The sequence below is a fragment of the Lissotriton vulgaris genome, chromosome 1_2, assembly GCF_964263255.1.
Source record: "Lissotriton vulgaris chromosome 1_2, aLisVul1.2, whole genome shotgun sequence".
Lineage (NCBI taxonomy): Eukaryota > Metazoa > Chordata > Amphibia > Caudata > Salamandridae > Lissotriton > Lissotriton vulgaris.
Genome location: NC_141686.1, coordinates 184057478 through 184084705, shown reverse-complemented (window position 1 = coordinate 184084705; position 27228 = coordinate 184057478). Strand labels below are relative to the sequence as shown.

General features: G+C 41.0%; 1 protein-coding gene across 1 annotated transcript in view; it reads left to right on the top strand.

Moving 5' to 3' along the window:
* LOC147734858 (snaclec bitiscetin subunit alpha-like) overlaps positions 1 to 27228 on the top strand; it is an 82019-nt gene that overhangs the window by 29479 nt on the left and 25312 nt on the right. The window contains exon 3 of the mRNA XM_086952511.1: positions 8318 to 8458. Within this exon, the coding sequence (XP_086808637.1) occupies positions 8318 to 8458 (141 nt within the window). The remainder of the gene's footprint in view (positions 1 to 8317; positions 8459 to 27228) is intronic.

Sequence of the window (27228 nt, the reverse complement as noted above, 5' to 3'; positions counted from 1 at the left end):
ATCAAAAATTCACCCGTAAAGTGGAAAGTGAGGAGAAAAAGTTGGGAAAGTGGGTAAACTCGCAGGAGGCGAAAGAACACCCTAAGAATTCAGGGATGGGTGGAAAAACTCCAAAAAGCCCAACAAATCCAACTATAAAGAAATATACAAGAAAAAGAAAAAAATGGGTTTAACAATAATAGAACCAAGTGACAGAAAAGCTTATATTTTGAGCCCCTGAAGTAGAGAAGGGGAGGAAAAAGCTAAGAAAAGTTTGTACCCCTCAATCGTTCAAAACTCCTATTTCTTTTCTCAAAATGCACTAGCTGGAAGGAAATTGAGACAAAAGACCTGAGGCAGGTAGGATTCAGCTTGAATAATAAAGGCAAGGAATTTACAAAAGTCGAAGTCTACTCTGGGTTGGTAAAAACAGGAATCTTAAGCGCTGAAAAAGAAATATTAAAGGAAGGAATAAGATTAATATCAGAAGCCGAATTGGATAGGGTAAACCAACCTGATAGTGCCTTTTTCAAATGTCATGCGGGTCTCGGAAAAAGGCAGGCAGGAATGATAGTAGGGACGTGTGGGGAAAGAGCTAATATAAAAATAGTTGTAGAGAACCCTGAGCTAGGAAATAATTGGGGTAATTTGAGCCAAGGAGATAGCCCTATAAGTACATCTGCATGGGGCATGAATGAGTCTAGCACTCTTAGTGAGATTGATTAGGCAAGAGCGCTGTCGCATAGCATCAATATAAATTAATGGAATATAAATGGGATAATAGGGCAAACAAAGACTGAGAGCATAATGGAGCAGATATCATTAGTCTGCAGGAAACTTGGCTATGCGACAACACCCGGCCAATCGAAGGGTTTGTTCAACATCATGAACCAGTTAGTAAAAAAAGAATTGGTCGACCTTCCTGGGGGTTTATGACTCTTACGTCTACCAGAATCGCAAAAAAAAATGAAGTGTATAACTACAGCCTGTAAATGGGTGTTGGTTAGCGAGTAATCCCTACTTGTCTCTGAAAGGCCAAATGAACGATTGATTTTCGCGAACATCTAGAATCAATGGGGCTCTCAAGAGGAGTATGAAAGGGAAATAGGGCTGTTTAAGGAGGTAATGAACTCGGTGTATGAGGAATATGGAAATTATCTGTTAGTCATTAACACCTTATTTAGTGGCAGTGTGGCGGTTCCGCTTACTGGGCGGGGCCCCATCCGCCGTTGGATGTTCGCAGCACCAGCGAGGTAGTGCTTGTGACGGCCGACGGCAGCAGGGAAGGGGTTAAGGGGGATTTTAATCATGAACTAAATCCTAAAAAATTAGATCCTTGGATTGGAGAAATCGTAAACGCGTATGATTTAATGCCACGATTGTTCTCTAATTGCACTATGACTAAACACGATGAAGCCTTAGGGAAATTCTTGGGTTCAAAGTAATGGTGGGCGTAGTTCGCGAAGTAGCGCAACGCGAAGCTATGCGAAGCTACGCGAAGTGCACTTCGCACTACGCAAACTTCACGTAGCACTACGCGAGCTGCGTAGTAGCATGTTTGCACTGTGCAAGATGCATTTTCAATGATTGCACAGTGCGGACAAGCATCCGGCACTGTGCGAGCTGTAGTTTTCTGCTGCTCGAGTAGATTATTACTCGAGCTGCAGCTTTCTCAACGCGAACTGGTAGTTTCTCATTGAGAGCGGTCGCGAGCATGCGCAACCACTCACAATGAGAAACCTTACCTCCCTGCGTTGAGAATCTCGCCGGGATGTAATTTTGCTTGCTCGCGGTTGCGAACATGACGTTCAGGACCGCGAACAAGCAAAACATGAGCGCTGCACTACGCTACGCTGCACTATGCATGTTCGCGCTGTTTTACGTGCAGCTCGCGTAGTGCGAAGTTGAGCAAACTTCGTAAACTCCGCAAGCGTAGCGTAGTGCTTCGCCCAGGGTTAGTTCAAAGGGGTTAATTAATTTAAATGAAACTGCAAGAGAGGGAGATGGTGGAGAGACATTGTGGTCTTTTAAAGTATTGAGCGAAGCTGAAGCCGTAGCTGAAAGCAGGTTGAGCAGCAGGTCGAGCGGCGTTGAGTTGCACTGTGGCATTGAGTGAGAAAATTGAGAAGCCAGAGCCAGCCGGAGTTATTTGTGGCTCGCTTGCGGACTGTGCTCTGAACTCCGGACCCGCCGAACGCAGGTTTGAGCAGTGTTTGAGTGGCGTTTGTGTTGGCCGGCAGGCGAGAAGCGGAAGCCGCCCGGAGTCACTCGCGACTCGTGCCCTTAACTCTGTGCCAGCGTCCCTTTGCCTGTGCTTGTACCCATGCCCAGATTAACTGTGTGACCTCTACAGCACATCCCCACCTGCAGCAGGAGGTGGCAGGTGGTGGTGGAGGCAGTGGAGGCGGCGGACAGTTGAGGTCAGCGGATGCCGAGGTTTTGGAGCGTTGGAGCACTGGAGCAAGCTGCATTATGTCCTGCTTGATGACCCATCTGTCTGTTTGTGTTGTGTGACCTATGCTGCGTAATCAAGAGGCAATCGAGTGACTCTGTATCCCATATGGCCCCCATACGGCCCCCTCTCGTACAGGAGTCAGAGGCTGAGGTTGAGGTCAGTGGCGGTCAAGGGCAGCAGACAGGGGTGGCGGTGACAGCAGCAGCGATGTGCAGTGAAACGCCCTTGAAACCTGAAGCTGTGGTTCTCCTTGGATATTTGTGGGCCTATGGCCTTGTGGACTTGTGGACCTTGTGGACCTGTGCTACTCATACTTCGCAGCACTGTCCAGAAAAGGTTGGTAAAGGTCAGTAAAGGTCAGTTGAGAGCATTAACTTCCCCACCCCCATTTCCTTCAAGTAGACTTTCAAGTAGCCCAGTAAGTTGTAGTAACTTACACAGAGCACAGTTAAGGATTGTGGGTGAGGTGGTTAAAGTGGTGAAAGCGGAATAATTGTAGAGTAGCGGAGAACTGAACTTCTTATTCTTCAAACTTCCTGTCCAAAGAGATTTCAGTGTTTATCGTAAGACCATATTAAAATCAAATTAAGTATCTTGTAATGCCATCTAGGTGCTTGTGCTCCAAAGTATCGGAAAAAAAGCAACAGGTGATTTAGGGCCATCAGCTAGCTCAGTAAGTTGTTATACGAGCCATGGTAGTCCCCTTAAACTCCAAAAAAACTTCAGGCGCAGGAAAAATAGGGATCACCTCTCTCATCTGAAAACGTATCCATCTGTGATGTCATTTTGTACAAAAGGTGTAAGGTGCTCCAAGCGTGGTAAGGTGGCAAAGGAAGAGAAGGAGGAGGTCCAGGAAGAAGTGGTGATGGACACTCATGTAACACCAGAGAATGAGGAGGGCATTTAGTCTACTATTTTAGAAGTCAAAACAGTCTTTTGCCCCGCCGTAATTATTCAACAGAACAATAATGGTGAAACTACTCAGTTGTTGTCATGCGCCCAGCCATCAGGTGAAATTGCTGTCTTAAAAACAGGAGGGGAGGATAGTAAGATGGAAATGGATCTGGTGGTAGGCAAAGCAGAAGGCCCCACGAAAGAAAACTTGAAAAGAAAGGGAATTACACCATTAACACCACTGTCAGGGTTGTATCTCTGCTCGACAATTCTCAAGTCAATTCAAGAAATATGAACGGATTTTAATGAGGCCACTCCGTGCCTAAATTGGGTGATCGGTTTCTAAAGGTGCCACAGTGTACAGACCTTAGTTCTAGCTCTGAACTGGTGAAAATGGAAGACTTCACTCTACTGGATATAGCTAAACAAATGAAAAATAATGAAGAACTGATGACCCATATGAAAAAAACCGGTGCCATGGAAATGGATACGGAATTAGGAGTGTCTCCGGTTCTGTAAGCTGGTCAGTCTCATATGCCTGCTCTGTATAGTAGTATTCCAAACAGTGCATTCCATGTTCATTTATTGGAATTTTCTGCTGAAGGGACATCAGGAGTATTACTGGAAAAGGGGGCAGAGAACATCATGAACTCATTTGAGAATGGGGGGGAGAACCTTGGAGATTTTGTATGCATTGGAGAGAATTCTCTCCTCAATTTTATCTTTGCTATAAAAAAGTATGGTAAATTCTGATCACATATTGGAAATCCTATCTCCCATACTATCCAAGAGCTCAATCAGATCAATCAAGCCATAAATAAATTGGTAAAGGTCTCTGAGATATCCAGTCGCTCATGTCAGATATGTAACGGGATGCCAAAAAGTGGTAATAAATTAGTAGATGGGGAAACGAAGGAAACAAATGAGGGCTCTAAAAGTGTCCTGCTCAGAGGTAGTCCAATTGAAAGTTTATCCTGAGTTAAGTAACATCCTGAGAGTGTCCAGCATACTAGCCAAGGGGGAAATTTTAATTTAAAGTATCTCCATTAACGTCCCCATTACGGGTCTATCCTATTTTTAAAAAAAGTAACCCAAACAATCCATTTCTACAGTTAATTCAAGAATCAGCAAATACTTTAGATACTGCACCCTTAGGGGAGCCGCAATATTGAGAGAAATTAACATCAGACTTGGTCGAAGGGGTAAGAAGAAGAACAGGATTCGACATATCCCAAAACAGAAACAGAAGAAAATGTGGATGCCTCCAGTAAGTGATGACTTAAATAGTATAAAATATCCTCCAAGCAGTAAGGTCACAGGGACATTGGGGCAACACAAATTGAAAATGGGTCAAAACACTGGGCAAGATAATGATAATCAGTCGATCTGTTTGAACATGGTGCTGACTTCCCCACAAAGCCAAGAGGGACAGGAAGAAAGTGGGGTTAATTATGAGATAAGTAGAGACCCCACACCAGGAAACGTATTGGAAAACTCACATGAGCCCGTGATAGATCAACATTTAGCTACTAGAGGTGCCACTTTCCACTACCGTGGATGGGATACTTTCCCAGTAGGGTTTGATTCTGGCCATGGGATAGTTTGGGAGGGAGACGTCATCACCGTTTGTAATAGCAACAGGGGCATGTTAGAGAGGGGCCCGGTCTTAGGGCAGCCTGTTATTAGGTCAATAAGGAATATAGGGCCAGTACTTGGGCAGGTGAGCAGGACCTTATTTTTTGTCTCACTGTTCGAAACTGAACCTATGTTACTGAATGGAAATGCTCTCCTACAGCTGTTAAAAGAGATAAGGGACTTGGGTCCAATAACAAGTAAAGACTTTTAGATGGTCTATTCAGATTGGAAGAGCACACCCCCAAGTACTAGAGTTACATTCATGTCAGGGGTAGTTTCAATGTTAGTAATAGCCAATGTAGATTGCTTCAGGAAAAGAGGTATAGATGTGATATTTAGTGCACCCCTTGCCCAGTTCAATTTAAAAGTTCAAGAATGATTAATCAGATGCAAAGGTATGGGTTTTCTAATACCAGGGGCACAAAAATCTCTATAAACCTTAAAGACATTGAAATTACTGTAGGGAGAAATCCAGGAAACTGAGAAATTAACATTTTGGTCCCAAAGACGGAAGGCTAAGTAGTCCTGATGTGGAGGATGAGGTAGCTAAGTGGAGCTGGGTAGCTGGTACCCTGAATGGGTCAAACATATCTACTACAAAGCACAACGTGGGGGTAGCCATTTGGGAAGAATCCTATCCTGGAATGTAGCGGGGGTAGGAAGAAAGAGTTTCAGGCTTAAATCATTATTAGAATATCACCCCAAAATATTTTGCCTTCAGGAAACATGGATGGGGGAGGATTTTCAGTTTGATAATTTTTATGTGTATTGTTGTACAGCAAAACAATCTGTAAAAGGGCATGCAAGTGGTCGGTTAGCTATTTTACTCAGCTGTTCCATAAGATGGGATCCTGTGATCTATAAGCACCCATCAAAATTCTGTATTAGAGTGAAGTTGAGGATTGGTGAAGATAATTTGGGGCAAGTACTTTCTCTTTCAATGGTAAACGTGTTTATTCCTCCAGGGAGAGCGTCAAATGCATTGGTCGATTCAATCTGTACTTTTGTGCAAAGGTTAAGTAACTATGAAATTTGCTCACGTATAATGATGGGGGGTGACTTTAACGCTAAATTATCAAACAGTTAATGTTAATGTTAGTTGGGATTTGTTAAGCGCTCGTACGCCCGGAGGCTTCATGGCGCTGTAGAAGGAGCCAAACAAGACAGTCAAAGGATAAGCAGTGCTATCAATAGTAAGCTTGAGAAAACAACCAGGTCTTCAGAGATTGCCTAAAGCTGAGGATGTTATCATTCTGCTTTATATGGAGAGGAAGAGAATTCCAGAGTACAGCAGCTTGATGGTCGAAGCAGCTGCCTCCGAGGCGTTTCCTTTTGAATGGAGGAACAATCAAAAGTGATTTGTAGGTGGATCGAAGGTGACGGGAGGGGCAATATTTTTTGAAAAGATCTCTGATAAAAGAAGGGCCAGAGTCGTTCAGAGAGCGGAACAGAATACACCCAGCCTTAAAGGCCACACGTTGCTCAACTGGCAACCAGTGTAGTTGCTTAAGGCCAGGTCTGATGGATTGCCTCCTGGATATGTTCAGCAGTAGCCTGGCAGCTTGGTTCTGAACAAGCTGGAGGCGTTTAAGCTCACCAATTTGGAGGCCGAGGTAAAGACTGTTAGAGAAATCCAGCCTGGACAGAACCAAGGAGAGGACAATCTGTGTAAGGGCTCCTGAAGAGAAAAAGCGAGCAATTTTTCTTATTTTCTTCAGTTGAAAAATGCTGGAAGATACCACCGCTCCAACCTGTCTTTTAAGCGAGAGGTCCTCGCAGTAATGTCTTTTAAAAACCCTGAATTGGAGGAGGTATGGGCCATCCCAGATTCTGTATTGCCAGACCATGTAAGATCAGATAAACAAGGCTTGTTACTTCTGCATAATCTTAGAATTTTAGGCCTTGTAACGTTAAATGGTAGATTTCCAGAGGACTCCGTTGCTGCTCATACTTTTCTGGGTGCATATGGTCACTCCCTAATTGATTACATGGCATTATGTCACCAACTATTTAATGTATGTAGACTATTTTAGGTACTTCCCACAAATATGAGTGACCACAGTATTTTAGCTGTAAATATGGATATAGAAATTGAGAATCCTGAACCAGAGGGCTGAAAAAGTCTCATATAATCGCAATAATAGGCGCACTTGCTAGTCAAATCATTTGCTTCCAAATTTTAAGAGGGTCTTCAAAAATACTGCCTTTAATTCCACCCAAGAAACCCGGTTCACAGGTTTGAGAGAGCCCTGGCTGCAATAAGAACCTTTGGAAGAAAGAAGCAAGTCAGGTTTGCACCATTAGTAATGATACCATGGGAAATTAAAACCTAAACCGGGAAATAAATGGTTTAATTAGAGACCAATTTAGGCAACCCACAATACAAAGACAAGTAGAAATTAATAGACTGAAACAAGTATGGAAAAGGAAAATTACATTGGATCGTAGAAGGGTTAAAGACTCAAAATGGGTTAGACTTTGACAGGTTGCTCTTTATGGGGACACTAGGAAGTATTGGGCTCTGATTTCAAAATGTTGTGATGGGAAGCAGAATGGTCCACGTATATTTCCCAACTTTATGCTTTAAATCTCGCAGTTGGGCAGAATCTAGAGATTAGCATTGCCCCAAATGCGGGGAGTGACTATGGTGCACCGTCAGGTTTGGAGATTGAGGGGTACATTAAAGGGGCAAGATATTCTAGCACAATATGCCCAGATGATGTACCAATAGCCATAATAAAACAGGATGGTGAAGAGTGGGTGAAATTTCTGCATCTGTTGTTTGTCCATTGTTATATCCATGGTGATATCCCACAATCCTGGAAGGGAAGTATATTAGTTCCACTTTACAAAAAAGGGTCCAAAATATTCACCTGCCAGTTTTAGACAGATATCTCTTCTGGGTGCAACTGGGAAATTGTTTGCAAAGAGTATTCTCACTCATTTGCAAGAGTGGGCCTCTGGAAATAATTTCATCCCTTTGGAACAAACAGGATTTCGTAAAAATAGTGGCACCTTGGATAATATCTCTATTTTGGAAACTTCAACTGAAAAATATCCAGTATGTCGGGGAATGCCTTTATATTCAGCTTTTATAGATTTCTCCACAGCATTCGACAGGGTACATCGGAAGAAGCTGTGGAGGAAATTGGGCACCATGGGGTTACCAGGCAATCTTTTACGATTAGTAATTGCTCTTCACTCCTCTACTAGGAGTCAGGTTTTATTAGGGGGAACACAAGGCCTCTCAAGAAAAACCAAAAATGATCATAAGATTATAACATAAGACCATGTCATAGAATTAGATGTCATCCCCAGTGTCTGATCTGATTTACATGTCTTTCTCTCTTTAAGTCAATCTGTCTCTCCAGCAATTCTCACTTGGCCTCCATACACAGTGAAGAAGAAAATGATTTTGTATATATTCTGATGGGAGAACCTGTAGATCCTTTTAAGAAAGGCGCCTACTGGATAGGAGGACATGACAGCTTCAAGGTGAGTCACTTTCATTCGTACTTGATATTAATATTAGTCTGGTGTGTACCCATGTTTTTGCCAATTTCCTATGTATTTCATAAATGGCTTATAATTGTATGCTTGATACTTAATCCCTATTGCGAATGTAATCTCTCATTCTACAAGCTCACGCTCTCCTTAGACTTCCTGTATTATGTATATCTATTAGATTGCAAATATACCATCAATCTATAATGGCATCTTTCATAGGTGTTCTAATTCAAAAAGGTAGGACAAGTCTGACAGTGGCAGCCATGGGACAAAAGCCCAGATGCACTAAGGTATTTTCCTGTCACACGCAAACACTTGAATCTGCACAATTGGAGTGTTTGCAACCACCAAATGGTATTTCTTCTTTACTTTACCCATTTTAAGACCAGGTAATACCAACTCCTGTAATGGATTTTTGACTGGATACCAATTTGCAATTTGAAAGGGAAATATTGGGCATGTGAATTCATACCATATGTCTCAATGGTTTGCAACTTCAATTTCATTCACAAACCATTGAGAAATTACTAATTCCCATATTAGATCTTAGAAAATGCTTTGTTCGATTCCAATTTTTATAAAACCATAAAAGCAACAGTTCATTTAGAAATATACAGACACACCTAAATTACGAACAGCTAATACATTTTTTTTCCTCAATATACTTTTAAAAAAACCCAACATGATTCCAACACAATACTTTCAATGACTAAAAATAGAAGGGCTGGTCGGCATTGCCGCCATAAACCCTGCCTTAAGAAAGGTTTAATCCATCTGGCCCGTTCAATTGTATAAAATTTGCAGAAAAAGATCACATGTAATAATGATTGATCTGATAGGTTATCACACGGACATTTAGTAAGCATTCTGGACCAGTCATTAGTGTTCAGGAATGTGACCAGGCCAAAAAACGAATCAAATCTAAAGCTGGTCAGGATATACCTGTCATACCCCCTTAAGCACCATGCAAGATAGGGCTGGATGGTGACGGAAGTCAAAATAAGTTGATGCTTCATCACTGAATTTTTACTTATCTCCAGCCACAATCGTAACAAGTCGAAATGATTTAAACACAATGCCTCAAGATCTTTTCTAGAGATATTAAGTAAGGAATCAGGGTTACTGAAAAATTCTGGTCTGCCCAGATCATTAGAGAGATTGCAGATGTATTTCAACCATAGGATCTTTCTCGCCTGATCCATATCCATAGAGATTATATCCAGGTTCAATCCTAGGTCAGGTGACGTCCAGACTTTATGCCATAATAGCATTGGTTGTATTTTTATGACATCCGTAATATACTGAATCCTCAATCGCTATGACAATTAAAAACAGATACGCTTAGGGTGACAACTAAAATTTATCTTAAAAAAGCATTCTCTATTAATTGAATTGGTAAGACGTCGCCAAAACCCCAAACCCCTGCTCCATATGTAGCCACACTGATACACTTTGCTTGATACATTTTCAATAAAATTTCCGGTGGGCTCTTACCCATCTTTTTGGCGAACATCATCAATGCTGCCGTCAACCTCTTAAATAGTAAAGCCCTGTTCTTGATTGCTGGTCCCCAAGAACCTGATTCCTCTAGTAAGATCTCAAGATAGGAAAATGTTTTTGTGGATTCAATTTTGTCTTTCCCAGCTAAAGGGTACACGACCTGCTCTTTTATTACCACAAGACATGACATATTTTTTTTAGCATTAAGTCTCAAGCCCCTGTTCTCCATAAAATCGATATAAGTGTTAAGGGCCTTCTGAATACCAATCTGGGCCCTGGCCATTAAGACTGCATTGTCTGCATATAAAAATGAGATGATGTTAATGTGATTAATTATCGGCGAGTCTCTCACTCTGGCCACCAATGTCTCCTCCAGTTTGTTAGTATATGGACTGAAGAAGAACGGGGCAAGTACGCAGCCTTGTCTTACGCCTTTTTTTACATTGAATAGCTTAGTGCTTTCTCCTTTTAATCCAAACCTCACCTTGGTAGAGGCCCCCGCATATAGTTGTCTCAGAAATAATATAGGGGTGGCTCTACTTTTAATCTTACTGGGATCTGCCATAGTCTATTGTGGTCCATGCAGTCGGAAGCTGCGGTAAGGTCATCAAACAACGTAAATAAATTACCTTGCTTGGTCTGAGTATATTTTCCATGTAACATGATAAAATTTAAGACCTGCTCTACAGTACCTCTCCCCTCCCTGAATCCATATTGAACCGGGCTCATAATCTTATTTTCTTCTGCCCATTGTCGTAGTCTATTCAGTATGACTCTACATGCTACTTTCATAAGGGAGTCAAGCAGGGAGATAGGTCTGTAGCATGCCAGGTTTTCCCGGTCACCTTTTTTAAAAATAGGAATAATTATGGACTCTGACCAAGATTCGATAAAACTCCTTTCACAGCTAGCATTCAGTATTCGTGTCAAAAGTGGGGACCATAACTCATTCATGAACTTATACAGATCAATCGGAGTCCCGTCCGGCCCTGGAGCTTTACCTCCCTTGCTCTCTTTTATGGCCATTTGGACTTCCATCTTGCATAAAATGGATATCGATTGGGACAAAGTTAGTGTGGTCATTTTGTACTACTTGCTCGTTTACTTCAACAATATCTTTACCCCCAGAACCATAGACAGAGGAGAAAAAATTCACCCAGGTATCTTCGCTAATTGCCACCTCTATCCTTGCTCCCCCTCCATTCGAGAAAAAAGGGGCCTTCACTGCCTCCCCAAGAAAAAAGGGGCCTTAACTACCTCCCTAAATCCCATAATAAAGCACCCTTGTTTTCTTTAAAAAAAAATAGGCTGGGCTGCTTGTAGGTCTGCTGACCTTTACAGCCCACCAATTGGAGTGAGTTGAAATCTGCAACCACCTTATGAATAATAATTGGGAGTTCAGACTGCAACCCACTCCAGTTCATTATTTTGAGTACCAACTTATTAGTAACTAGGTCAGTTTGCGAAAGAAGTCTCGAGTTACAAGAAATAGCTGCGAATTGTTACTTCCTTTTGAGACCAGAATGTTGAACATCTGGTCCAAAGTGCTACTTTGTTTAAGACAGATGTTTCCCTTACAGAAACATAACCCAACCATGTTCTTTTCCTACCCTACCTTCATTGTTACCTTTCCTTTATTCTATGTCATTTCTGTAGATGTAGAGGTAACTCTTTTCCAGGGAAGTTATATAATGCTCTGTCAGGATGGGCAGAAACATGTAGATTACCATCAATTTATTAGAAATAAAAAAGGTACACCCCTAATGCTTAATTTGTAAGTCTGGGAGCAGGGGGGAATGAGCAACACTGTACAGTTAAAGGAGACTCCCACCCGACCTGTACATTTTCACTTACAACTACTAATAGCTCTGTGAGCTACCCCTTTATATATAGATCAATTGAATATCCATTTATATTTATGATTCTTTTTTATTATTCAAGTCAAATTACTGCCATTTTGAAATGATTAGCTTGTTTTATTTCATACACAAATAAATATTTCTTCAATTCTACAAAGATTAAAAGGCATGAAAGTGAAATAACAAACATTTTACTAAGGTGCAGACGTACACAAATAAGCAATTGCTACCTATATGACATATATGTAGTGATCTTATCACCTTATAAAAAAATATGCATCAACATAAAATTTATCAGTAAGTCCCCTTACTAAAACCACACTTGTATCCCAACCTTACAAAACAACGTCACACTAACACACACCCATCACATACATACATGCCCCAGCCTTGACCAACATCCACTTATGAGATCACGGAGAGAGCCCTTCATGAATGTCCATGATTCTGTTGCCCGCTGGGACCCAATACATTCAGGTCGACATATGTTTCAGTGGAAATAATTAAGAGTGTCCACCTTCATCAGGACCACTCTTTCGGATCCTTTTCAGAGGTGAGTGATTGGAGATCATATAATACGGAGCATGGCATCTTGGGCCAGATGTAGGAGACCAAATACCGGTCGGTAACGTCCGATTTCAGCCGTTACCGACCGGTATTTGGTGTTTGACATGTAGGGGGCTTGAGATTTACAGAATCGATAAATTTACCGATTCGGTAAATTTACCGAATCGGTAAAATATCAAATCGGTAAATTTACTGATTCTGTAAATCCAGATGTAGGTGGCACAGTAAACAGTGCCACAGGCCCTTAAGAATTTGTTATTTACCACGCAAAACTATTGGGTGGTACATCTGTGCACGTACACCTGTGCCATGTGGCATACATACATGCCCTAAGGGCATGTATGTGTGTCACATGGCACAGATGTACGTGCACAGATGTGCATGTACACAGGAATTCGTTATTTACCACCCAATAGTATTGGGTGGTAAATAACGAATTCTTAAGGGCCTGTGGCACTGTTTACTGTGCCACCTACATCTGGATTTACAGATATGGGAAAATTTACTAATTCAGTATTTTACCGATTCGTTAAATTTACATTACATACATGCCCTTAGGGCATGTATGTGTGCCACATGGCACACAAGCCAGAAACAGGGGTGCTACAGGGTGTCAAAGTGACACCCTGTCCCCCTTAACAAATCAATATTTTTACAGATTCGGTAATTACTGAATCAGTATTTGCCATTGAGGCCCATAGGAATCAATGGCAAATACCGATTCGGTAATTACCGAATCTGTAAATACCGATTCCTACTGATTCGGTATTTGATACCGAATGATTACCTACATTAGATTTACCGATTCATGAATACCAAATCGGTAAAATTCGGTATTTATGAATCTGTAAATCTAATTTACCTACATCTAGCCCCTTGAGAGGAAATCTTGATTTGTCCAGATGCGATGGCGTGAATGTCATCTCATTTGCGGGTCCGTACTCCTGGATATATGTCCAACTTTAGTGCTTATCTACCATAAAGCTGTAAGTACAGCTTTCACCATTTTGAAACAGTGGGAGGGTAGCTGTAAATGGAGTGCATTCTGGGCTTTATATCGTCCTTATTAAGCCAGGTATGTAATCAATTCATCATGGTTTTAAAATGTGCACTACTGGGTTTACCTTCCTTAAAATATGGATGCAATATTGATGAATGTCCATGCTGCCTATCCTGTGTAGCATTCGGGTTGCACCACTATCATATACGCTTACCATATATTTAACTGTAGGTCATTTTCCATATATAGTATGCTAAACACGAGTCGACTGAAAAATAGCTGCTTCCAGCACTGGAATAATTCACAGACCATATCTGACACCATGGGACCCTCAAGTTCTCCCAGTTACTATGATTCTCTCTGTTGCCTGACCAGTATGGCCCAGTTAACCCATTACCTTCACTTTCCTTTACTCTCATTCTCTTTTCTCACACAAACGATGCTCACAAATTCTATCTCTTTCTCTCTATCAGACACACACACATGCACAGACACTCTAATTTACCAATTGATTTGTTACTTCATTTTCATGTACATTTTGAAAACAAGCTTTAGGAGCCTGCCCCACCCCCAAAAACAGACACTAAACAGGCGCAAGCATAGCAAATGAGTCTGAATTTAATCTGCTGACCCAGTCGTACATGTGTATACTGTAGTGTAGTTCCTATATTCCCACTGGGCTCTGCGCATTGGAATAACATAAACGATAGTTTAGACGTAGGACTGAGGTCGACTAGGTCTCTATTGAATATGTTAGACTTAATTGTGTGTGCCAACTAGCTCAGAGGTCACTAGAAACTTTCTCGAGTAAACCAAAAGGTGTTTAGCTTTCCTGAATAGACAAGAAGGGATTAGCTTCTGACAACCATATTACATGACAACTTTGTTCCCCCTGCAATAAGGAATATATCTACAGAGTCGCGGAAACAATAGATGGCTATTTTACTCAGTCCATCGTGCATGCTTCGTTTCACCAGAGATGCAGAGAAATAGAGAGACGGGTGTTTTCAATAAAAGGGTTATTTATTGAGCAGTCTTCTTTCTCATGCAAGAGAAATGAATTGCCACAATTGCAATACTTGTCATAAAGTAAAGTGCGTACAGTGAAAGGAGTATTATGAAATAATACTGTAAAAGCATTTATATGGTTTCTAAGCCATAAGATACTTAAAATGGATAAAATACATACAATGATAAAATAATGACCAAACATACTCAACTGGTGTTTCTAAGATACGCCTACCCCAGTGTACCTAAACTAAGCCTAGTACAGGGAAGGAGTAGATGAGTTACAGTTTTTGCCAAGAATCTGAATCAAGAATTCTCTATGGGTCTAATCAGCTCCGTACCTTGGGTATAGAATGAAGGAGGTCTTCTATCTCTCTCTCTCAGGACTCGATCTCCCAGTAACCCGCGAGGGTATCAGGGAAACACTGGAGCTGGATTTCTCGGCAAGAGAAAAGACAGCGTCTCTCTCAGTGCGTTGGCACTCGAATCAGTAGGGCGTCGGGCAAGTAGATAGCCAATCAGCTCCAAACCACTGTGTGTTGCTTAAAGCAGATGTTGGTATATTTATACCTGGAAGGTGCCGAGTTTGACGTAAGGTTGGACATGAGACGTCACTAAGAACTGGCAGTTCTTTCAGGACTCTCAGGAGTTCTAGGACAAATCAAAACAGAAGCAGGGGGAATTCCCGGGCTGCTGGAGGCTTGGTTTGTTTGAGAACGCGTTGTACTTTCTAGGAGTCTATGGGAGTAGCATTGCCGTATTTGGACTGCATTGGCAATGACTTAATATGGATATGATTCTTATGCCTTTATAAGGATATCATTTGTTATAACCACATAAGGGCATACATCGGGAATATCTAATTAGGGTCCTAGATACATTCACAACAATATATTCTATTTGGGCTGTACTTCTGTATAAGACCTGCATCTTACCATTCCCTCTACATTTTCTTATTCCTTCACTCATGAAGGCAGCAAAATCAGTACGTGGAACAGATGCATCAAAGAATCTTTCTTTCTTTATATTCTGCTGCCCTACATTTTTGAGGGATGCAAAAAATCTAGGTTTCTACATCATTCATATGGCGTACTCTAACTTTACTATGACGTGGAATCAAGTGCTTCTGAAATGTGTGACATCACACGATTAAATGCTCTGGGTATGCAGAAAGCAACCCACTTATAAAACGGTTTCTAGTTAGTAGCCCAGAAATTAGAACATTGACTTATCTCCGTTTGGCCCCCAATATGAGTGACTTTTTAACACCATCTCTGCTGATGGTATTCCCCTCCTGTGCTGGCCCTGATTTATTCCCATTGTTCATGACAAGCTCAGCTCGTCATAAGCACACAACCAGTGTACTGCATGACGAGCTGAGCTCGTCATGAGCAGGGAAGGGGTTAATACCAATTTGGAAGAAAACAGAGGTTTCTGCCTAATCGTTTTAATAGGATCCATGGTTAATTATCATGCCAAATTACTGAAGCAACTCCATAAACACATCCATCAGGTCAAGCAATTTGCAATTCAACCCTAAAAAAGCCATTGATTTCAGAATTATAATTCAGAAAACGTTCAGATAACACCAATATTGACATGCTATTCTCGGCTAGGTGCCTATATGCAAAACAGTGTTCCATAATCAGTGGTCTTCTTAAGGACTTTTATCCCTCGTTCTTTGAGTCTGAAAAAAACGTTTTAATAAATAATTTATTTTATTTTTAGAGTTTTATATAGCGCTTGACTGTGTTTACATAGTAGTAATTATGCAGTTTACATAATACATATTAGGGTAGACATACAAGCAAAATGGCAGTACATAGGTGAAAAATGAGAAGGTGGAAGGATCAGTAGATAACACATGTTTGATGTAGATGCAGTTTATAACTATATAAATTGTTTTAGCAGGATATAGTAGCAGTACATATTGGGGTAGGAAAAAATACATACTGGCAATATGTGGGCGAAATGTCTAAGGAACCTCTGAGGTCTGCAGCATGCATATGTGAAAGATATAAAGGCATTAGAATCAGAAGCTGATACATTGTTGAGGTATATATATATATATATATATATATATATATATATATATATATATATATATATATATATATATATCCAACACAAAAGTGCCCAACTGCTTGGAAGAGCACACTACTGCTCGCCCTCCATCCGGATTGTGTTGGCACTCACTTCAACTTTCCGGCAGTCATTAACATCGCCCAACGCGTTTCAAGTCCTCACGACTCCTCCTCAGGGGCAGGTTGCAGGTACAGCAAAGACTCGTTTTTCTGTTTAAATATTCACTTTTATTTGTCAACTGGCCTGCTATTGGGCCTTGCTTTCAGATTGATTGCCGCTATGCATTGAGGGAATGGAAGTCCCAAAAACGAGTGCAAAGATATATATATTTATATATATATATATATATATATATATATATATATATATATATATATATATATATATATAATATATATATATATATATATATATATATATATATATATATATATATATATATATATATATATATATATATATATATATATATATATATATATATATATATATATATATATATATATATATATATATATATATATATATATATATATATATATATATATATATATATATATATATATATATATATATATATATATATATATATATATATATATACATATATATATATATCCAACACAAAAGTGCCCAACTGCTTGGAAGAGCAACTCAATGACAAGGAAACATATATTTTCCGATCACAGCCAAGGAATGTAAACAGAGCATTTCAGAATATCAGGTGCTAACATCGAAATGGCACAACAAAGGGCTATTAGACCTGGATGAATACCTATTCTTGAGACGTTTAAATCCTACCATCCCTACGTTCTATCACCTACCCAAGGTCCACAAGAACAAGACTATGCCCCCGGGGAGACCCATTGCAGCGTCCCAAGGAAGTTTGACAGAGAATTTGTCGATTTACATTGATTTCTTCCTGATACAACATGTAAAGACTCTAAATTCATACATACAGGACACTATGGACCTGTTGGACAAATTGTCTGCTTTGAATTGGGAGGAGGGATATTGCATGCTGGTTCTGGATATAACCAGCCTGTACACGTCCATCGCACATAGGGATGGTCTTCTGTCTACTAAGTATTTCCTAGAAAAACGGCCACTGAAATATTCACAACATAGTGCTATGGTGCTAGAATTCGTAGATTTTTGCCTGACCAATAACATTTTTCTTTTCGAGAAACAGCTGTATAGACAACTGGCTGGGACAGCGATGGGAACCTGCTTCGCCCCCAGCTACGCGAATTTATTCGTTGGCTGGTGGGAGGAGCAGGTGGCCTGGGGGGCACCGAACAAAGAAGGGACAGATTGCATTGTGGGGTGGTACCGTTTCATAGACGATCTCTTGATCATATGGAATGGGCCCCCTGACAAAGCTAGGGAATACATCCAAGTCCTGAATAGGAATGAAATCAATCTGGAATTCTCGGGTGAAGTGAGTACTACATCTGTGAATTATCTAGATATTAACATTTACATAGATGCAGGAGAACTGAATACCCGTCTGTACTGTAAACCTACGGCAGGCAACTCAGTGTTGGAAGCCACCAGCTGCCATCCCCCTAATCTCATTAGAAGTATCCCCTATGGGGAACTTCTAAGAATTAAACGAAATTGCTCGGATGAGAGTGAATTCCAGAGTGCCGCCAGTAAGAGCATGCAACGTTTCAAAAACCGTGGTTACAGTGAGGAAATTTTAAACAGTGCCTTCTAAAGAGCCAACAAAGTCAAAAGGATAAATCTTCTCAAGACCAAAGAAAAAGAAAAGCAGGACTCTAAACATGAAGGCAAATTCCGCCTTATAACCACCTATTCGAAGAATGCCACGCACCTAAAAAAGATTTTAAGAAGGAGCTGGCATATACTTCAGACTGATGAGGTTTTAAATCCAGATCAACCATCTAATCCTCTGATTACCTTTAGAAAGGCGAGATCTTTAAAAAAACAACCTGGTACAGAGTCATTTTGTTAAAAAATGCTAATCAGCGTTTGGTCCAATGCAAGGCTTTTTCCCTTGTGGAAAATGCAAAGCTTGTAAGATCAGTAAAAGAGTCTTGAGCTATGAAATCCCCAACGTAGGACTGCGTAGAAAGATTAGAAGCTTTTTAACCTGTACAACTCCCTATAGCGTTTATTGTTTAACCTGCCCATGTGGGCTGGCTATGTGGGGAGCACTATCAACCCTATTAAAATGAGAATACTGGAACACATGAGGGCCATTGCAAAGGGCGATGAGGCTTACCCTGTTGCGCGTCATTTTGACAAAGTTCATCAACGCAACATGGACTTACTAAGCTACTTTGGCCTGGATCATGTTCCCAGCAACCCTAGAGGGGGAGACAGACTGCTTAAACTTCGCAGACTTGAGTCGAGGTACATCATCGACATGCATACAAGACATCCTCTAGGGTTGAACAGCAGCGAAGAACTGGCCATACATCTGGGGGAATAATGGGATGACTACATGAGTTTGTTGGATTCTTATGGTCTGATGGGTCAAGAACTAGGGGTTGGATATACCCCTGACCATAAGCTACTGTACACACTGTAATTAATGCCTGAGTATATTGTAGATTATTGTATATTATGTAAATAGAATTACTCCTCTATAACCTCTTGCTCCTTTCTCTTCGTTCTTTTCTTTCTTGCCTCATTTTCTTTTCTTTCTTTCTATCACTCTTTTCTTTCCTTTGGTGTTTTGACTTTCTATTGGTCACTGTTGGACACAGGTGAAGCAGTAGGATATGGAGCATATGCCCATCCAGGGCTCAATGTTGATTTTTGAGATAAATATATCTATTTCGTATTAATTGTAAATAGATGTGCCCATCCATGGGCTTTATCTTGTTTAGTCATTGATTTAATGATTACTTTGACAGTTTAAAATGGCGCTCAATCATATTAGACCGGGTTGATTTTGAAGAGTCCTTTTTTGCTTTCTATTAACCTTGTGTTCTTAACTGTGACCAAGATGGCGCTTCGGTAAACATGGATGAAGGTTTACTACCGAAACGCGTCTGTTAAGCAGTGTGTGTTTGGTGTTCGAATAAAATAACCCAAACTGTTTCCCGCGAGTGCTTCTTTGCCGTTTGGACATTGTCCCTGGATACGGAATCGGAGCAGAGATATATATATATATATATATATATATATTCACTGAAAAAACCATAGGTTTCACACCAGTTATAGTTAGCTGGAAATTTTACTGATATAAAACCATTGAAATTCCCACGTTATAGTTAGATGGACTCACTATAACTTGCGCGTGCAATGCACTGCTGATGACATCACATATTACATCACTCATGACATGGTCAGTGACATCACTCATGACATCACTGATGACACCATCCAGTGAATGTGTGTCTTTCTGAAAAATAAATATATTTTATATATGTATATGTAAAAGTTGATGGAAGAATAAATGTTTAAATAAGTGTCTAAATGGATGGTTTTTAAAAATTGATTGGTTAACTGGCTTAATAAGACATCATCAGCAGTGCATTGCACGCGCAAGTTATAGTGAGTCCATCTAACTATAACGTGGGAATTTCAATGGTTTTATATCAGTAAAATTTCCAGCTAACTATAACTGGTGTGAAACCTATGGTTTTTTCAGTGAATTTAATAGGTTTTTTAAATGCTAATTCCTAACTATAACTGGTGTGAAACCTATGGTTTTTTCAGTGAATTTCATAGGTTTTTTAAATGCTAATTCCTAACTATAACTGGTGTGAAACCTATGTTTTTTTCAGTGAATTTCATAGGTTTTTTAAATGCTAATTCCTTTGTATATCGAGTTTCTAACCTTTTTTTTTTTTACAATTTGCTGTTTTTTTTTAAGTATTCATTTTTTTTTATAATTTTTTTCTTTTGCGCTCTGGGTGCGCGCTCCGGGAAGCTTTCAGCTAAGCTCTCCTGTAAGCTTCTCCGAGAGCTCATCTGAAAGCGCACCCAGAGCGCAACTGTCGTTCGTGAAAAAAAAATATGAATGAAAAGTTAATAATAATGCAAAACATTTCGTACCATACAAATAAAATTTGTTTTTTTTAATATGGAAAATGATTATGCATTTCTATAAAAGATTGATGACGTCACTTCGGCGCGCAACGTAAGTGCCCTCGGAAGCGCATACGTGCGCGGCGCCTAAACGCACGGAAAAGCGCCTACGATCGCGCCACGTTTGCGCCCCGGAAGCGCCTACGATCGCGCTGCGTAAACGCACCCGGAAGTGCTCCGGAGCGCGCAGCGTAAACGCGTCGGGTCATGTGACCCTAAAATAACACTTTTCATTGGTTGCTAACAGTTTTTTTTTACAATGAATAAAATCCCCACCCATTTCCTTCACTTCTTCTTTCACTTTTGTGACTGAAAGACCTGCCTTTTTTGCTGCTCCATATTCCTGGATTCATCATGGCTGCCAGACCATCCAGCAGTGAAGATGACTCCAATGATTTCATTGATGAAGAGCCTCCTACCCCAAAGGTGAAGGAACATTTCATCTGGAAATTTTTTAAGTTTCCAGCAGGCCAGAAGAAGGTGAATGCACCAAAAGTAGAGTGCAGGATCTGCAAACAGGTCCTGTCACGGGGTAACCCCCAAAAAAAATACTCTTTTGGCAACTTCACCATGATTCGCCATGTGGAGAGGAGGCACCCCCAGAATTTTGCCCGGGAAAGTGTCAGGGCTCTGGCACAGGAGGTTCCCAGAGATGGGGCCTCTACATCAACAGGAGGAGCAACTTCTTCTGGAAGAGAACAATCTCAGGGGCAGGTAGCAAACATTCAACCTGCATTCAACCATGGGGTCGTCAGATGCAGATACTGCAATCAACTCCTCACCTATGGGGAGCAAAGTGTCCTGCTCATGGTTCGGGCATTGGAGAACCATCACTGCCCTTCCCACCCCTAATTTTTTTCTTTTCTTTTTGCTCCTGTTGAGCAGTTTCTATTCCCTGTTTTTGTTCCTGTTCAGTTAAAAGAAGAAAACCAAAAGTTCTTTTCAGAACTACCTCCAATTCTCATCAAAGAGCTATAATCTTAAAAAATGAAGAGTAAGTGAAATATAGTGCATTGATAATTGAAAGGAGAATGAGTAAGAAAGAACAGAAAGGTATGAGAGGTGAAAGGAAGTGAAGTAGGAGGAATGAAAGAAGGTGAGTGTTAGAAAAGAAAGTTATGACACAGTGAATAAACTGGAGGCCTCATTTCTGAAAAGTGACGCATCGCTACGTGAAAATAGCGATGCGTCACTTTTCTGGACGCACTCCTTATGACATTCCAGATATGTCATATTTAATATATGACTAATCAATTCGCAAGGAGTTACAGATATGTCAGTATTTCTGACATATCTGTAAACACAAAAGTAACGCATTGCAGGAGTGCGTCACAAAAGTGACGCAACTCCAGTAATGTGTCCTTTCACATGGAAAAAGCACCATGTGAAAGGTTTGCTGTGAAGCAGGCGCAAGATTTTGGCGCAACTGCATCCTAAAAGTGACGCACTGCGTCATTATTACCAAGCTTTTTGCAAGGAACACCCCCTCTGCATGCATTATACCTGACACTATTTTTTAAAAAGTGACGCATCTAGGTACATGGGTCACTTTTTAAAACTCTGCGCCATATTGTATCTGCATCAGGTATAATGTATGCAGAGGGGGCAATCCCTCGCAAAAAGCTTGGTAATAACAACGTACTGAAATCTATGAGATTTCTCTGCGTCACTTTTAGGATGCTATTGCGTCAAAATCTTGCGCCGGCCTCGCATCACTTTTATGTTTACACATATGTCAGAAATACTGACGTATCTGTAACTCCTTGCAACATGATTCGTCATACATTAAATATGACACATCTGGAATGTCATAAGGACTGTGGACAGAAAAGTGACGCATCACACCAGCAGTGTAATAAAATGTGCCTCGTTGCACTATATTTAAAGGATGCAACAGCATCCTAAAAGTGACGCAGTGAAATCTCAAACATTTCACTGCGTCGCTATTACAAAGCTTTTAGTGGGAGAACACCCCCTCTGCATGCATTATACCTCACGCAGATATAATGTGGCGCTTGATTTCAAAAAGTGACCCATCTACCTAGATACCTCACTTTTTATATATAACGCAACGAGGCACATTTTTTTACACTACTGGTGCAATGCGTCACTTTTCTGTGCGCACTCCTTATGACATTCCAAGTAACGCATTGCTGGAGTGCGTCACAAAAGTGACGCAACTCCAGTAATGTGTCCTTTCAAATGGGGAAAGCAGCATATGAAAGGTCTTGCCTCAGTCTAACACCTGCTGTAAAGCAGGCACAAGATTTTGACGCAACAGCATCCTAAAACTGACGCAGTGAAATCTCAAAGATTTCACTGCGTCGCTATTACAAAGCTTTTTGCGGGAGAACACCCCCTCTGCATGCATTATACCTGACGCTATTTTTAAAAAGTGACGCATCTAGGTACATGGGTCACTTTTTAAAACTCTGCGCCATATTGTATCTGCATCAGGTATAATGTATGCAAAGGGGGCATTCCCCCGCAAAAAGCTTGGTAATAACGACGTACTGAAATCTATAAGATTTCTCTGCGTCACTTTTAGGATGCTGTTGCGTCAAAATCTTGCACCTGCCTCGCATCACTTTTATGTTTACAGATATGTCAGAAATACTGACGTATCTGTAACTCCTTGCAACATGATTCGTCATACATTAAATATGACACATCTGGAATGTCATAAGGAGTGCGCACAGAAAAGTGACGCATAACACCAGCAGTGTAATAAAATGTACCTCGTTGCACTATATTTAAAAAGTGACGCATCTAGATAGATGCGTCACTTTTTAAATATTGCATAACAATGCGCATTTTTTTACACCGCTGGTGCGTCACAAAAATTGACGCACAGGAAGCGCAAAACTAACAGCGCAAGGCCTTCATAAATATGGTCCTGGATTTTCCCCGTGCTTCGCCGGTGCGCGTACCATGCGCTTCCCCCGCGCAAAACGAAAAAAATTTTTTAATGCCCTGCAGGACCCTATTTTAGTCCCTACATCAAACCTAGGGGGTCAGAGGGGGTCTACTCTTCCCCCTTATGGTCATTTGCCCCTTTTTTTTTCAAACCCCTTGTGTCTCGATTTTACCGAGACACAAGATGGCGGCCGCTCCGCACTGTTTAGAATGTTTACAGACAACTGAGAGCCAATCAGCTTCCTGCGCGCAAGTCGCGTGTCGCGCCTGGAGCGCACTCCGGTGCGCGCACGGGAGAGCGCCTATAGATATATATATTTTTTTGAACCTAAATTACTCAAAATCCACTGGAGCACATATCTTGAGACATAGCAAAGGCACATCGGGCTACCAGTCCCTACAATTTTGCCAAGTTTGGTGGAAATCCAATCAGCCGTTCGGGCTAAAAGTGAAATCGACCGCCCTATGGAAATTAACATGGGGAAAACGCGTTTTGGGACCCCCCTTTTATCTCGGCCCCCGCTTGACGAATCCCCCCCAAACTTTCAGGGAAGGACCGGACCGCCATGAGACCATTTTCCTGAAAATTTCAGGCAGATTCGTCAACCGGCGCCAAAGTTATTCAAAATAGAATGTTGAGATTTAACATTGAAAATTATCTAACTATAACTACCTACTGGCGACCGCCAGTAGGTAATATATATATATATATATATATATATATATATATATATATATATATATTTTTTTTTAACAATGCATAGGAACATTTGCACAGGTTACACGGGGCATAGGTTGACATGTAGAAGACCATAAATTGACAGTGAGCTGCGACATGCAGTAGAATAGTATGGGTAGCTATGGACGGATCTCTTTGTGGCGTGGGAGTGGAGGCATAAGAGTTTTTCTCAAGATAATGGTGCTAAGGCTAGTCTTGACTTAGTGGATGGCATTATGGGTCTGTCAAAACCTTTAGGAGGATGTGTTAAAATATTTGTTACCAAGAAGGAGTTCCAGTTTTGTCTTGAAGTGGTGAAGAAATTAATTTTTGCGTAGGTCTTGAGGTAGCAGATTCTGCGGGCATTCCTGGAGACAGAGCAGGTGCTAGGTTTCTGTTTCTTGAATTTAGCTAAAATTAGGAGAAGGTTGTTTGAGCTTTGTATAGGTCTCTTTTGTCTGGCATTTGAGTTTATTTGAAAGGAAGGTTGGTTTATCCATTTGAATAGTTTTGTGGGTTATGCATGCAGGTTTCAATATGGCTCTTGCCTCTATTGTAAGTCAATTCAGCTGCTTGGGAGTGGGAGTGATGTGGTCATGTCGCCTCGCTCCCGAAAGTAGCATGGTCGCAGCTTGGGGATTTGCTTTTCAGAGAGGAGCTAGATATGTTTTTTGGACGCTTGTGATCGTTGTATTACCATAGTCGAGCTTGTGGGAGGACAAGGGCTTACACCACAATCTTTAGGTCATCACTAGGTATGAAGGGTTTCTGGTTTTTATTGGTGTTTCAGCAAGAAGAAGGCACATTTGCAAAGGTGGTAATATGTTCCTTCATACTTAAGTGACTGTTGAGTGTGATTCACAGAGATTTGACCTAGTTGGAGATGGACTATTTGCATTTTAGAGCAGTGATGTTGTTGAGCCAGCCAGCTACAGGAACTGATTTTTGTTTGTGTTGGATGAGGAGGAGTTATGTTTTGTTAGGGTTGAGTTTGAGGTGGTTGCTGGTTAGCAGGGATTGGTGCTGGATGTCTCTGATTGACGAGATTTTGATGTAGAGTTAGGTGTCATTCACATATAGGTGATAGGCAATTCTAGCTTGTTCAGGATCACTCCATGAGGTTCCATATGGAGGTTGAATAGGGCAGGAGACAGGGTTGACACCTTGAGGGACTGGCAATGCATTTTTGATTTCATTGTTGAATTTGATTAGCTGTGTGTGCTTGTTTAGACAAGAAGCGAACCACTAAATGACTGTTCCGTTGAAGCCTGCTCTCTTAAAGAGATTGTTTAAGAGGATGTCATGGTTGATAGTGTCGAAGGCAGCTGATAAATCTAGGAGGTCTGGGAGGCAAGCTTTCCCTTCATTCAGAGATATTCGAAGATCATCTATGTTGTTCAATATGGTGGTCTCTGTACAACAGACTTTCCTGAAACTGGGCTGGAAGGTTTCATTCAAGGTGTATTTTCAATGTGGGTATTGAGTTATTCAAACACAGTTTTCAATGGTTTCGCGAGTGATATCATTAGTTATGTCACCAGTGATATCACTGAACATGTGATGAATGATGTGATATGTAATGTCATCAGCAGTGCATTGCGGGGGCGCGAGTTATAGTTAGCTCAACTATCTATAACGGCTGAATTTCTCAGCTTTTGTATGACTGAAATATCCAACTAACTACAACATCCTTCAAACCTCTGGTTTTTTTCAGTGAATTTCTAAGGTTTTTTAAATGCTAAATTCTATCTATGCCTACAGAGGTTGGACATGTGCAGAAAGAAGAAGAAAGGCACAGATAGAAGCAAGAAAAATGCATAAAGAGGCAAAGGAAGTCAAGAAAGAGGAAAAAAGGTGCAGAAAGAAGCAAGAGATATGTAGAAAGAACCAACAGAGGTGCGGAAAGAGGCCTTGTTGCAAGTTATCCTGTGCCTGCAACTTTTTGCTGACTGGTAACGGACTCTGACTAACCAGGCCTAGAGCAAGAGCGATGCTGAAAGACACTTAGAATACAGTGAAAACACCTACATACACTAGGGGACACTATGGGCTGGCGTACCCCTGTGATTGGCATGACCTCCTCTGTAAGGCCCTAGCACATATTAGGGCAGGGGGATTAAAACTACCTCTAAGTCAGGTGTGCAGAAAGAGGCAAGAAAAGTGCAGAAAGAAGCAACAGAGGTGCCAAAACAGGCAAGAGAGGTGCAGAAAGAAGTAAGTGAAGTACACAAAGAGGCAAGACAGGTGCACAAAGAAGCAGCAGAGGTACATAAAGAGGTTGGAGGGGCACAGAAAGAAGGAAGAGAAGTACAGAAAGGTAGGAGAGGTGCACAAAGAGACAGAAGAGGTACAAAAAGAAGCAGGAGGGGTGCTGAAAGAAGAAAGAGGATTGCTGAAAGAAGCAACAGAAGTGTAGAAAGAAGCAACATAGGTACTAAAAGAAGCACGAGGGGCACAGGAAAAGGTGGAAGAGGAGCACAAAGAGGCAAGGGAGGTACAGAAAGAGGTAGGAGGGTTGCAGAAAGAAGGATGAGAAGTGCAGAAAGAGGCAACAGAATTGCTGAACGAAGCAGCAGAGGTGTAGAAAGAAGAAGGAGATGTGCAGAAAGAGGTAATTGAGGTGCAGAAAGAAGCAAGAGCTGTAAGGAAAAGGTAAAAAAGGTGCACAAAGAGGTGAGAAAAGTACAGCAAGAGGCAGCAGGGGTGCAGAAAGAAGAAAAGAGCAGTGCAGAAAGAACCAACAATGGTACAAAAGAAGCAAGAGTGGTACAGGCCTTATAGTTCAGGATGATATTCTAGTTATGGGGAAGGACAATTCTGATCATGAAGCTAAAATTGTCCATGTAATTTTCTGTTAAATAAATTTGGATTAACTGTGGAGTATTCTAAGTGTAAATTTGCTGCCACTAGCGTAAATTAGTTGGGACATGAAATTAGCACAGTGGGCATTCGACCCAAGGCAAAGTTAATTTCTTCCATAACTGATGCTCCTTACCCAAAAAGCAAAGATGATGTCAAATCTTTTCTGGGCATGGTGGAG